Raw genomic sequence first — 12,954 nt, 5'->3', positions numbered from 1 at the left:
GCCCTGATAATGGCACTCGTTTTAGTGCTGTAAAATGACAAAGTACTATCTAAAATGTAAAAATGAGTAGAAGTGGAAGAATAGAACATTGAAGCTAATGTGCTGTGTGTGACTCAGCATGTGAAGAGGTTCTCTGGGAACTATGGCTAAATGAGTACAACAGATCTCAAAAACTACAGATCCATGGGGACTTATTGCCCTCAAACAAAATATAAGGTGTCCCCAACCCCAATTCCAAAAAAGTTGGGACACTGTGTAAAATGTAAATAAGAACAGAAAGTTCGTAGACCCATATTTTATTTGCAATAGATCTTAGATCACATTTTACTATTTCATGAAAAAATTAACTCATTTAGAACTTGATGGCAAAAAAGTTGAGACGGGGCAACAAAAGACTGTAAAAGTAAGTGGTACTAATAAAAATAATAAAAACAGCTGCGAGAGCAATCTGCTAGCAAGTCGCATGGCTGGGTATAACAAGAGCATGCTAGAGAGGCAGAGACACTCAGGACCAAAGATGGGCAGAGATTCATCAATCTCCAAAAACCTGCATCTAAAAATTATGGTACAATTTCAGAAAAATGTTCCTCAATGTAAAATTGTAAAGACTTTGCATATCCCCCATCTACAGTACATAATAACATCAAAAGATTCAGAGAATCTGGAGAAACCAATGTGCACAAGGAACAAGGCCGAAGGTCAATATTGGATGCTTGTAGTCAACAGGCCCTCAGGCGGCACTGCATTAGAAACAGGCGTGATTCTGTTCTGTACCGGAAAATACACAGTGTAATCCACAAATGCAAGTTAAAACTGTATCATGCAAAGCCTTATGTCAACACAATCCAGAAACGCCACTCTCTTCTCTGAGCCAAAGCTCATTTAAAATGGAGGCAAAATGGAAAACTGTTATATGGTCATATGAATCAAAATTTTAATTTTCTGTTTGGAAACCACGGGCGCCATGTCCTACAGACTGAAGAGGAAGGGGGCCATCCAGCTTATTAGCACATAGTTTCAAAGCCTGCATCTCCTGATGGTAAAGGGGTGTATTAGTGCCTATGGCTTGGGCAGTTCAAACATCTGTTAAAGCACTATCAATGCTGGAGAGTATATAGAGGTTTTAGGACAACATATTCTCCTATCCAGATATCTCTTTCAGGGAAGGCTTTGCATATTTCAGCAAGACAATGCTAAACCACATACTGCATCTATCACAAGAGCATGGTTTCACAGAAGAAGAGTCTGAGTGCAGTGTTTTCAAAGAAGAAGACCCAGGACTGTTGAGAAGCTTGAATCCTACAGCAAGAATGGGACAACATTTCTCTCCCAAAACTCCAGCAATTGGTCTCCTCACTTCCCAGACGTTTTCAGACTGTTGTTAAAAGAAGAGGGTATGCTACACATTGGAAGACATGGCCTTGTCCCAACTTTTATTAGATGTGTTGCTGCCATCAGGTTCTAAAGGAGTTACCTTTTTCATGAAACGGTAAAATGTCTAACTTCCAGCATCTAATATGTGTTCTATGATCTATTGCGAATAAAATATGGGTATGGGTATTTACAGTACTTTTTTGCATTTGGGGTTGTATTTTGTTTGCACACACAACTTAAAAATAGCAGTAATAAAAATTCCTTGCATTACTCATTCCCTGCTTGTCTGGAGCCCTAGACGTGACGCAGTTTCCCGGTGTTAAAATAACTGGTGGACCATAGCAGACAAAAATATAAAGCAATTTTGAGGGCTGTTCGCACATTGTTTTGTTAGCTGAATTTGGCGCAGATTCCATGCCAGAAACTGCCGGGCGGGCATAAAGAATCCGCCTCCCATTGTTTTTCAATTTATTGCAAGTACCTTTTTAAGTCCTTTCTAGGCGCAATCACAGCAATAAACTGCAGCCTCCCATTGACAACAGTGGGAGTCCATTTCCGTGCTGTGTAACCATTGCAGGCAATGACTGGCCTCAGTGGGGATGATTGGCTGTACGGCATATGACTGCTAAGGGTACTGTTGCTGCAGCTATCACATGCATGTACAGCATGTCATCACTACAAGTTAGCGAATCTTCTATCACATACCCTGCAGGTAGCCAAATTTTAAATCCCTGACAACCATTTTAAGTGCAAATATATGTGCAGTATTAGAGAGTTTATTGCTAAATGTGTCCTAGTTATTACTTGTTTGTCAGGCTCTGGACTTTTTTTTAGCCCTTTAATATCCTCCCATGATTATGCTGGTGTGTACTCTATGTTCTTATTAGTATTCATCACTAAGGTTTACTGTAGTTTTTCTGAAGATTCTGCAGTCTTCCAGTTTTTTTGCATGCTTACAATTTTCTTGTCACAGGAATGACTATAAGCATGTCAGTCATCACTGGAGTGAGAGAAGCCCCTTGGTCTTCATACGGCTTTTCTCTTTCCATGTATAGTTATTAAGATGCCACAGTCTTAACTTACCGTAGCCATTCTCACATCTTTAATGCAGTGTGTTTTGCTCTTCTGTACTGATGAATCTTGCCAGGTTTAAATTATCCCATTGTGAATGTGTCATACTGCCACATCTTACATTAATTCATGATATTTTATGTACCATCGTTCATTATAATGCAGATTTTCATTTAGACTTTCTTTAGTCCCTTATGTCCTACAGCTGCACAATTGTGATGATTCCATCATTCATTTATCATTCTGCTTTCCAGGGAAGTTTTTTGATTTCACTACTTAAACAACTCATGTTTCTTTACTGTCAGGACAGCATCAGTGCTCCCTTCCTTGTAGCTTGGCATCTTTGATTTTCTTTTTATTATTTAAAGGCCACATGCACATTAAAGGGAACATGTCATCAACTTTATGCTGCCCATACTAACGGTAGTATAAAGTAGAGACAGGCGAGTTGATTTCATCGGTCTATCATTTATAAGTTAAAACTAAGTGGTTGCCGAGAACCAACATCACAATCATTGCAGACTGGGCCTGGAAAAGAGTCACGGCCACCTGAGAAGAGTCATGGTTATTCATATATTCCTGCTCTCCCTGCCCACCTGCTGATGACTGACAGTCTTCTACCTAGTTTTCTCGCTTTCTCTTTAGGAGAGAACTGCCAATCATCAGGTCGGCGGGGAGAGCAGGAGATTATGAATAACCATGACTCTTCTCAGGTAGATTTGACTCTTCTCAAGGCCTGGGCTGCAATGATTATGATGCTGGTTCTCGGCAACCACTTACATTTAGCTCATGAGTGACACACCGCTGAAATCAGCATTTTTGTCACTATTTTATGCTGCCCCCAGTGAGGTCAGCATAAAGTTGATGACAGGTTCCCTTTAAGACTGTAAGTAGGAATATCTAGTTGCTGTGGCACCATATGGTGGTGCCATAGGCAATTCAATGTGTAGTGCTGCATACAGTACTATATTATTGAGTTACTCTCCTCTAAAGGCAATGCTTGTAAGTTATTACCTCCTGTGATATAGCATCCCAAGCAGCATTCCACATTTTTTTTAGATTATGTCTTACTCATAGGGAATCCAAATAAAAAGACTGTGTATACCTGTTAATGAACTTAGAGGCCTACAGAGATACAACCCTGCCCTGTATGCACTTCCAATTGGCTCAATTTTGGTGTTAAAAATTGGAATGTTCTTCTTATTACAGCAATCATGAGAGAGTTGGGTCATATGAGGGTTGATGTGGTGTAAACAAGTTGGAAGCTTGTGGAGTTATAGATCAGAGTTTAGGACCAGTCATTTGTGTTTGCAAGGTGATGTAATTAAAGAATAAAATTTATTTAGTCTTGGGAAGAGAATTGTACGGGGGGACATGATTAACCTATACAAATATATAAAAGGGCCAAAATTAAGGTGAAAAACTGTTCCATGCAAAATGCCCTGAAAGACAAGGGGGCACTGCCTCCGACTGGAGAAGAAAAAGTTCATATCCAGAAGCGTCAAAACTTCTTTACTGTAAGAGCTGTGAATCTGTGGAATAGACTTCCTCAGGATGTGGTCACAGCAGGAACAGTGGACAGTTTTAAAAAGGGTTTAGATCAATTTTTAAAAGTAAATGACATTAATGCTTATGAAAATGTGTAAAAATCTGAGTCTCACTTCTTTCTGTGATTCGCGTCCCCACCATTCCCTTGGTTGAACTTGATGGACTCATGTCTTTTTTTTAACCGTATTAACTATGTAACAAAAATTTTTGGGCAAATTACTTTTCAAAAAATATTCATTTTTCAGAAATCCCGCCATTAAAAAGTTTTCCATCATTTTACCCATCCACTTCTTTTTTGGTCCAGAAGTTCTATAATTTTGTCTGTGTCGGCACAAAGGAAACTGCTCCCCCTAATGTGACTGAAGGGATTTGGCTGCCTTCTGGCCAGTGCCCCAGCCACTTTCCTTTGGCCCAGCCCCTCAGTGTTATTCTTCCCGTAAGCTTACTACTGCCCCCTCCGCATCTGCTTCATGTACCAGCTCACTTGAGCAGCCCCCTCAGCATCATCATTCTCTCCACCATTCTCCACTAGGGGCAGTACAAGGCTACAAACCGTTTACAGCATTCCCGCAGATACTCATACTACACACACTATCTGCAATTTGGCAATTGTCTGTGCTAATAACGTTTCTTACTGTAGCAGTAAAACTTTATGCTCTGAGTCTGGTAGTATGATCCTCCTCTCTCAGCCAAACAAAGTAATGCATCACTCTCTCCTCCATACTTTTTTCTGTGTCCTCACTGGTCAGTGCAAAGAGTTGTGAGAGATGCATCAGTGAAGACTCAGGAAGATGTATTGGAAGCAGATGGGGAGAGGGTGGTGCAAGGCTAGTGGCATAGAGAGGGCTGGCCCAAAGTAGAGTGGCTGGGACACTGGCCAGAGGACAGCCAAACCCCTTCAGTCAAATGAGCTCCTGACATCTCAACACAGAAGGGAGGTGGAGCAGTTTCATCTGTTTTTGATTTTATTTTACTTACTTATCTAGTACTAACATATTCTGTAGCGCTTTACAGACATTTTAATCCCTGTCTCACAGTGAAGCTCACAATCTCTAAATCTATGTTGAGACAGATAAAACTACAGAACTTCCCTCCCAGAAAGAAGGCTAAATGTGATGGAGAATTCTGGAATTTTTAATCAAGGTAGATAGTTTAGAAAAATGTATACCGGTACTCAGGCAAGATCTGGTATTGCAAAACATATTTTTTTCACTGGACAGCCCCTTTAAGAGAGGTGACCCGCCCTCTAGATTGTATTCAGTGCTATTTATTTCAATGTTTGAAAAAGAACCTGCTGTGGCCATTTTTTTCCTGTGATGGAGGTTTTGTAGATAAGGAACATAACCCTCTCTCCCTCTTGACAATATATATATATATATATATATTTTTCTTTCTGTTCAGGTGCTCCAGGTATAATTTCCTCACCTTATGCAGGAGCTGCTGGATTTGCACCCACTATTGGCTTCCCTCAGGCAGGTAGGTGTACTGTACCATGAAATGTGACAGATGAATGTTGATGATCTGATATAAGGCATTCTGAAGGTCATATGAAAAATGTAGAATATGTTTTGTGACACAACCCGTTTAAGTCTTTTGGGTGCTGTCACTTCTTGCTGATTTTGAATGGAATTTTTATCAGCTGTTATATGTGGAATAATTCCTTACAATATGTATAAGACTGCATGTACACGACCTTGTGCAGTCTGAAAAACATGGCCCGTGTGTCACCTGCATCTTCCGGGCCGACAGCGGCTCATCTGAGCAGAACCTACTGCATCACACTGATTTATGATGCAGTGAGTTTTTATGTGGCTGCGGATCTATTGTACTCTATCACTTTTGCTTTGTGTGTGAATGTTTTTTGTTTTTTTTTTGTACTTATAAAATGGTAAAGTGGACTCTTAAAAATGGGATAATAAAAAAAGGTTTGCTTGATCTTCTAGAAATAGGGCCATTCTTGTTCATGGGTTGGGTCTGGTATTGCAGTTCAAGTTAACAAGGTTTAGCCGCAGTAGCAGACAAGACCAATGGACAAAAGCGGTGATGTGTCTGGAAAAACAAAATAAAGTTTTTAGTTATTTTTTTGTAATTCAGGATGTCTGCTTTAAGTACCAGATTGAATTTTAATTCCTCTGTTTTTTCCCTGTTTAAGGACTGTCAGTCTCAAGTGTACCAGGAGCCCTTGGACCTCTTGCTATCACTGGACGTATGGCAATACCTGGCATGACTGGCATTCCAGGACACTCTGTTTTGTTAGTCAGTAATCTAAATCCTGATGTAAGTTAGACATTTGTTATAAATTTACTGGCTGTATATTAGGGAGAGATGAAGCTGATCAGTGTGTGTATTATATAGATGTATATGAAATGGGTGGATATCAGAGATGGATATGAAAAGATATTAGAGAGAAGGAGATTTTAGAGGGAAATATTAGAGAGATGTGGGAAAGATAGACGGAGATTAGAGAGCGATATGACAGACCTATGAAAGAGAGCTATCCTCAGAGAGAGCAGTGGGAGGGAGAGGGCACTGTGTGGGAGAGCGAGAGGTGTGTGTGTGTGTGTGTGTGCGTGAGAGAGATGAGATGGATAGATCATTATGAGAAACGTAAGGTGCAGAAAATGTATTGGGGGACAATAAAGCAACAATGGCATCAGCGTCCTATTGAAAACAAAAGGTGACCGAGATCACAGGCTTCACGGTTTTATTAGACATAGTGTATTGTGACCTGACCTTCTCCATGTCGCCAGGAACTGTAGTCTGCTAATTGTCAGTGTAGCACTTCTAGATATGATCTTTGCAAGACCACAATATTGCTGGCACTTGGTATCAATGTAGGTCGGGTACAGCTGACCCATGACATTGTAATCCGGCTTAATTTACTCCTTCAAGACATTCTTGACATTCATTTTATGTAATAAAAATATATTAGTAGTAACCCTTCAAGGCAGAATGTTGGTAGTCATACTCCCCTCTCTACCAGTAGACATACCCTGAGAGCAGTGCTAGAAGCAGAGTGTATTTTGTAAGTAAAAGCTTGTAGCACTCTGCTCTGTCTCTTTAAAGGGGATGACTCCCCTCTGTGATGTCCATATACACTAGTGATGGACAGAGGTTGCATTTGTTGACAGTCCCTTTAAATTCAGTACCCTTCAGAAAAGGTTGGGTGTTTTAGGGTTTTTGCTTCCTATTTAGTAATTGTAGCATTGTACTGTATTACCTCTTTTGCTAAACTGCATCTAAATTTTTTAACAGGTTATCTTACCCCATGCCCTATTTATCCTGTTCGGTAAGCAATTTTATCTCTTTGTCGAAGAACCATTCAGATATTTTTACTTTTACTTCACAAACACTGAATACAGAGAGCAAACTCGGATATAAAGACTTACCATATTTCTGTTATTTACTCAAAAAGTTCATATGGTAGGCAACATCCCAGACCCATACCGAGTTAATGTCAAGTTCACATCTGCTTTTCCATTAGAAGACTCTTTCGTAAATTCCATGAAAATCATTAAGAAATCTGAGAGACCCAGTTATAAATCAGTGGGGTTTGCTGGGCTTTGTTGGTGTCCATCATAGGACTGACAAGGTTTTCCTTTCATGCGATGGATCACAGATATGAACCAAGCCTAAAGCCTACTGTAGCTATAGGTTGTCCAAGAACCAGGATCTTCTTTCATAGATAAGTAGTGTGAATTGGAAATAACGGATAACCCCTGGTTCTAATAGGATTGATTTCATCAATGAGGTTCTACTAGGTCATTTCTGTTTCAGCAGGTTCCTCATATATTTAGTAAGGACCTTAAGGTACTATTGAGAGTTTAACTGAAATGTGGTTACCAAGAAAATCGGTTTGTAGCCCTCATAGTCACTGCATAGTTAATTTATGAATGGCTGTACGTCTGTGGCTTATTGGTACTATAATGCTGCAATCCTTTAGGAGTGTATGGTGACGTTCATCGTGTGAAGATTCTGTTCAATAAAAAAGAAAACGCATTGGTGCAGATGGCAGATGCAACTCAAGCACAGCTTGGTGAGTACTTAAAGGGGTTGTCCATGAGAAAAAGGGTTTATTTCCTTGTTTTTTTCCCCCCCAGAAATGGCCCCACTTATGCCCATGGGCTCTCTCTGGTTTTGTAGCTCAGCTCCACAGTACTTGAATGGGGCTGAGATGCAATGCTAGGTTTTGGTTTGTATTCAGACACATCAAAAAGCATGTGGTTTTTAGTGTGGTTGCTTTTTTCCACAGGTTAAATAAATTTGTTTTCACCTGTAAAATCTCCAACTGTATCAGAGCATGGAATAAAAAGCATTAATTTTTTGCAGATGTGATTTTTAACTGCACAGTCTGAATACACCATTGTGCTTTTTTTCAGAAAAATAAAGCAGGCAGTTTTTTTTAAATCTTATACTGCCCAGTTAGCAGTATTTTTGTCTTTTATAACTTGACATTCATAATAACTCCTTAGGGGGTGTTCATATGTGACAGATTTCTTGCAGAAAATCCTGAAAATCTATTCCATAGATATGAATGTTTCTGGTTCTGCAGCACCTGTGTGGATTTTTACAAGCCACTTATGAATATATCCTTAAAGGGGTTTTCCAGGTAACTAATATTGATGACCTATTCCATCCAATTGGTCGGGGTCAGACACCTGGCACCCCCACCGATCAGCTGTTCTGTGCAACCTCTGGCACTTTGACCAGAGCTGGACGCACAGTTATATTCAAAGTGTAATGGCGATGCCGGGTTCGAGCGAATGGGAGCTGAGCTGCAGTAACCCAACACAGTTACTACACTTTGAACCGAGCTGTGTTTCTGGTTGTGTTCAAAGTGCAAGTTCCAGCACCAGAGGCTGATCGATGGGGGCGCATGGTGTCGCATGCCCACTGATTGGATGTTAATGACCCATCCTGAGGACAGGTCCTCAATAGTAGGAGCATGGAAAACCCCTTTTAACATTTACTGTACTTGGGTGGTGTTCAAAGAGGATAGGCACACCGGAAAATGAATAAACATATTGAGGCAGATATCCGAAGACGTTTCATATGCAAGCCTTGGTAAAAAGTACATTGGAGTAAGATGCAGCAACTTTATTAAGAGACACAGAGCTCCGAATATATTGGGCACATCTTCTGGCTGTCTGTGTTCTCAGTATTGTGCTCAGTACTGGAGACCATATCTCCAGAAGGATATTGATACTTTGGAGAGAGTTCAGAGAAGAGCTACTAAACTGGTACATGGATTGCAGGATAAAACTTACCAGGAAAGATTAAAGGACCTTAACATGTATAGCTTGGAAGAAAGAGGAGACAGAGGGGATATGATAGAAACTTTTAAATACATAAAGGGAATCAACAAGGTAAAAGAGGAGAGAATATTTAAAAGAAGAAAAACTGCTACAAGAGGACACAGTTTTAAATTAGAGGGGCAAAGGTTTAAAAGTAATATCAGGAAGTATTACTTTACTGAGAGAGTAGTGGATGCATGGAATAGCCTTCCTGCAGAAGTGGTAGCTGCAAATACAGTGAAGGAGTTTAAGCATGCATGGGATAGGCATAAGGCCATCCTTCATATAAGATAGGGCCAGGGACTATTCATAGGATTCAGATATATTGGGCAGACTGAATGGGCCAAATGGTTCTTATCTGCCGACACATTCTAGGTTTCTATAAATTAAAATCTACGCCAGCTATGAGCTGCTGAAGATTTCACCTTCTGGCGTATATTGTAGTAAATCCTTGGGCAGCCGGTGGCACTGGGCCCTCCCACTAAACTTGCTTTTGAAAAGTTTATAGAAGTCCAAAAAGTAAAAAATTATAATGCAAATATTGCATGTACGTGGATTATTTTTTTTAATATTTTTTTTTTACAGCACTTTTGTAAAACCTTTTAATAAATTGTATTCCTGCTCCACCGTTTACAACTCTGGCTGCAGCAGTATTTATGACTATTTCCAGCACTTTATTAAGAAGTGTGAATTGGAAGTGTAATGTTGGTCAGAAAGCATTTTATTACCTAGCAGGCTGTTAACGACAGCTATATGCCCTCCATTATTAATAGAGCCATGACAGGCAGGACGGATCCATTTTCATTCCAACGAATCCTGATGCCTCCATTTGACTGAATGTCTTTGACGGGGGTCGATCAGGTTTCTATCAGGGTTCTGGTATTTTTGCTGGCAAGGATAGCAACGCAGACTTCACTAATCTTCACTAAACCCTGCTAGAAAGGGAAACCGAGCTGTTCTCAAATAGTGTAGAGGGGTCAGTGTACCATCATCTAAAACATGATGGTTTTAGGTTTTATGTAAAGACCGCATTATGCAACTTCCTACTATATTTGTGTTTCAGCTCCTCTCTAGTCTTTGACTATTTTATATCACTAGCTGCACATTTACTAGTAACAACTAAGCATTATTAAACTATCAGCACGCATGTGCAGTCCCCACTATAAGTGACTGGAGGACAGTTTTCAGAGCGCAGCGACGGCACATAGGACAGCGGACCTGTGGGATCGTAATTCAAAGTAATCGTACACTGAATATGCTTGAAAATCCCCTTCAATGTAGCTATTGTATTACAAGTCTAGAGTGCGTCTCCTTCATTCTCTAGCGTTTTCTGGACTTGATACTTTTGCCTGCATGTGCCAAACAATTCTTTAACCCACTGCATTGCTGTAATAATTGTGGAATGTTTTTGTGCTTTTGCACATTTAGCTATGAGCCATCTGAATGGACAGAGACTTCACGGAAGGGTACTGCGAATTACCTTGTCAAAGCACCAGGCTGTTCAGCTTCCTCGCGAAGGACATGAAGACCAAGGCCTAACTAAGGACTATACCAACAGCCCACTACATCGCTTCAAAAAGCCAGGCTCAAAGAACTTCCAGAATATATTTCCCCCCTCTGCAACCCTACACCTATCGAACATACCGTATGTATAGTATTTGAGTAGTGTATTTACGGGCAATATGAAACATCTGATGGGATCACAATATACCCTGCACTTACAATTTGGTGTGTATATATATATATATATATATCGATTACATTTTAGCCTAAGGGTTCATGCATGCAACCATATTGTTCTACACTGTGCTATCCTTATTTTTTCATGGCTAGCACAATGTCACATTCATTCTTATGGGGCCATCCATTGGTGTGTTTTTTTTTAATCCATGTGCCTGTGCCTGTATCTGTAAATCTCAGTGCAGGCTGTTTCCCTTTATATTTGTCATTGAGAATAGCCCTTTCTATTGAAAGAAGTGAGAAAGGTACAGAATACACTTTTTTTATTTTATTTTTTTGAGACCTTAATTTGGGCACAGCCATGTGCATAAGTCCCATGTTTACCTGTCAAATGCATGCTAAAAGGAAAAATGTGCCTCTGACATTTCTAATTAAACTTGGTGTGAAGGGGGCTTCTCCTTATTTCTTCACACAACTGTTTGATCAGCTTTACAGCGTATGTAGTGTCTGGTTTTAATGTTTTTAGTACGGTACGATTTTGTATATGTCACACATTCACTGGTCTTGGTTTATATATTATGACTATACAATGGAAACCTTCAAATGGTACATTGCCAGGTTCCTCAGAGAACCTTCTTTTATAAGTGTTGGATGCTTCATATTATTTCCTTCTTATTTTATTTTTGAAAGGCCTTCAGTTTCGGATGATGACCTTAAAAGATTATTTGCAAGTACGGGATGTTCAGTGAAGGCCTTCAAATTCTTCCAGTAAGTATATCTGTATCCGTTTTTGCAGTAATTTTTTTTTTTTGTTGTTTTTTTTGTCCCCTTTTATGCAATGTCAGATCAGTATTCAGTGATCAGTGATGGCCAGTTCGCAGTGTTCGCCAGCGAACACATGCGGGCTGCCATCTTGACTCACAAGTCCGGCGATGCACAGGTAAGCTCTTGCCTGTGACGGGAGCCGGTCTGAAATCAAATGCGGTCACCGGGAGCAGGCAGTTCCGAGAACAGCCGCCGGGGGCCTTCATCGGGCTGTTCTCGGAACTGCCTGCTCCCAGTGACCGCATTTGATTTCAGACCGGCTCCTGGCACAGGTAAGTGCTTACCTGTGCATCGCCGGACTGTGAGTCAAGATGGCAGCCCGCATGTGTTCGCTGGCGAACACTGCGAACTGGCCATTACTGTCAGTGATTACTTTACATTTTACATGGACTTCTGCATGTGTACAATATCCTTTTTATTGTTTTAACATGTTATACTGTATCATCAAAATTACATCTATGGGGGATTCCTGTAGCCACGGCTACTTTCTGAAATGTCATTAAGAGGTTTCCACCTAATCAAGTGACTTCATATTGCTAGGATATGCTTTCAACTGTTTCTGACTGCTGGTACCCCAATCAATTGCAGGCTTATATAAATTTAGTTTTGCACTCCAGCGCCTTTTGAATTTAGATATTTTTATTTTTTTTAACACTCCTGTCCAGGATTTCCCTTGAGTGGAGTTGAGATGCAGTCCTCTGTACCTAGTCCGCATGGGGAAAGGCTGAAAGGACTTTACCTCACTCATTCTCACAGCCCATGGGGGTTCCTGAGGTTTGTCGGCATAAATAAGCAAAGTGATGGCATATAGTTGTCAGCATTGGAAAATCACTTTAAGAGAACAATTCCCACTGTTTTTAACCAGGACCTGTCACCAAAAAATGCAGTTAATCTAAAGGCAGCGTGTTATAGAGCAGGAGGAGCTGAGCAGATTGATATATAGTTCTTGGAAAAAGATTCAGTAAAACTTGTAATTTATACATTTATATCTCTGCTTTTTCTAAGAACTATCAGTACAGGAGGGAGGGGTTATCAGTGAGTGACCGCTATCTCTAATGCACAATTATACACCCAATGCCATCAATAACTGATGACCCCTCCCTCCTGTACTGATAGCTGTCAACAGGAAGTGAAAAAAAGCAAAGATATAGATGTATAAATA

The 12,954-nt window shown here is 40.2% G+C and overlaps 1 protein-coding gene across 7 annotated transcripts in view; it reads left to right on the top strand.

Moving 5' to 3' along the window:
* Positions 1-12,954, top strand: part of PTBP3 (polypyrimidine tract binding protein 3) — a 184,501-nt gene that overhangs the window by 164,858 nt on the left and 6,689 nt on the right. For all 7 annotated transcript variants that reach the window (XM_040417312.1, XM_040417314.1, XM_040417311.1 and 4 more), the window contains 6 exons: positions 5,395-5,469; positions 6,146-6,270; positions 7,249-7,282; positions 7,937-8,029; positions 10,716-10,932; positions 11,658-11,735. In XM_040417312.1, the coding sequence (XP_040273246.1) occupies positions 5,395-5,469; positions 6,146-6,270; positions 7,249-7,282; positions 7,937-8,029; positions 10,716-10,932; positions 11,658-11,735 (622 nt within the window). The remainder of the gene's footprint in view (positions 1-5,394; positions 5,470-6,145; positions 6,271-7,248; positions 7,283-7,936; positions 8,030-10,715; positions 10,933-11,657; positions 11,736-12,954) is intronic.

This window comes from Bufo bufo, chromosome 2 (assembly GCF_905171765.1).
Source record: "Bufo bufo chromosome 2, aBufBuf1.1, whole genome shotgun sequence".
Taxonomy (NCBI): domain Eukaryota; kingdom Metazoa; phylum Chordata; class Amphibia; order Anura; family Bufonidae; genus Bufo; species Bufo bufo.
The sequence above is the reverse complement of the archived record's forward strand: the minus strand, read 5'-3'. Positions and strand labels throughout refer to the sequence as shown.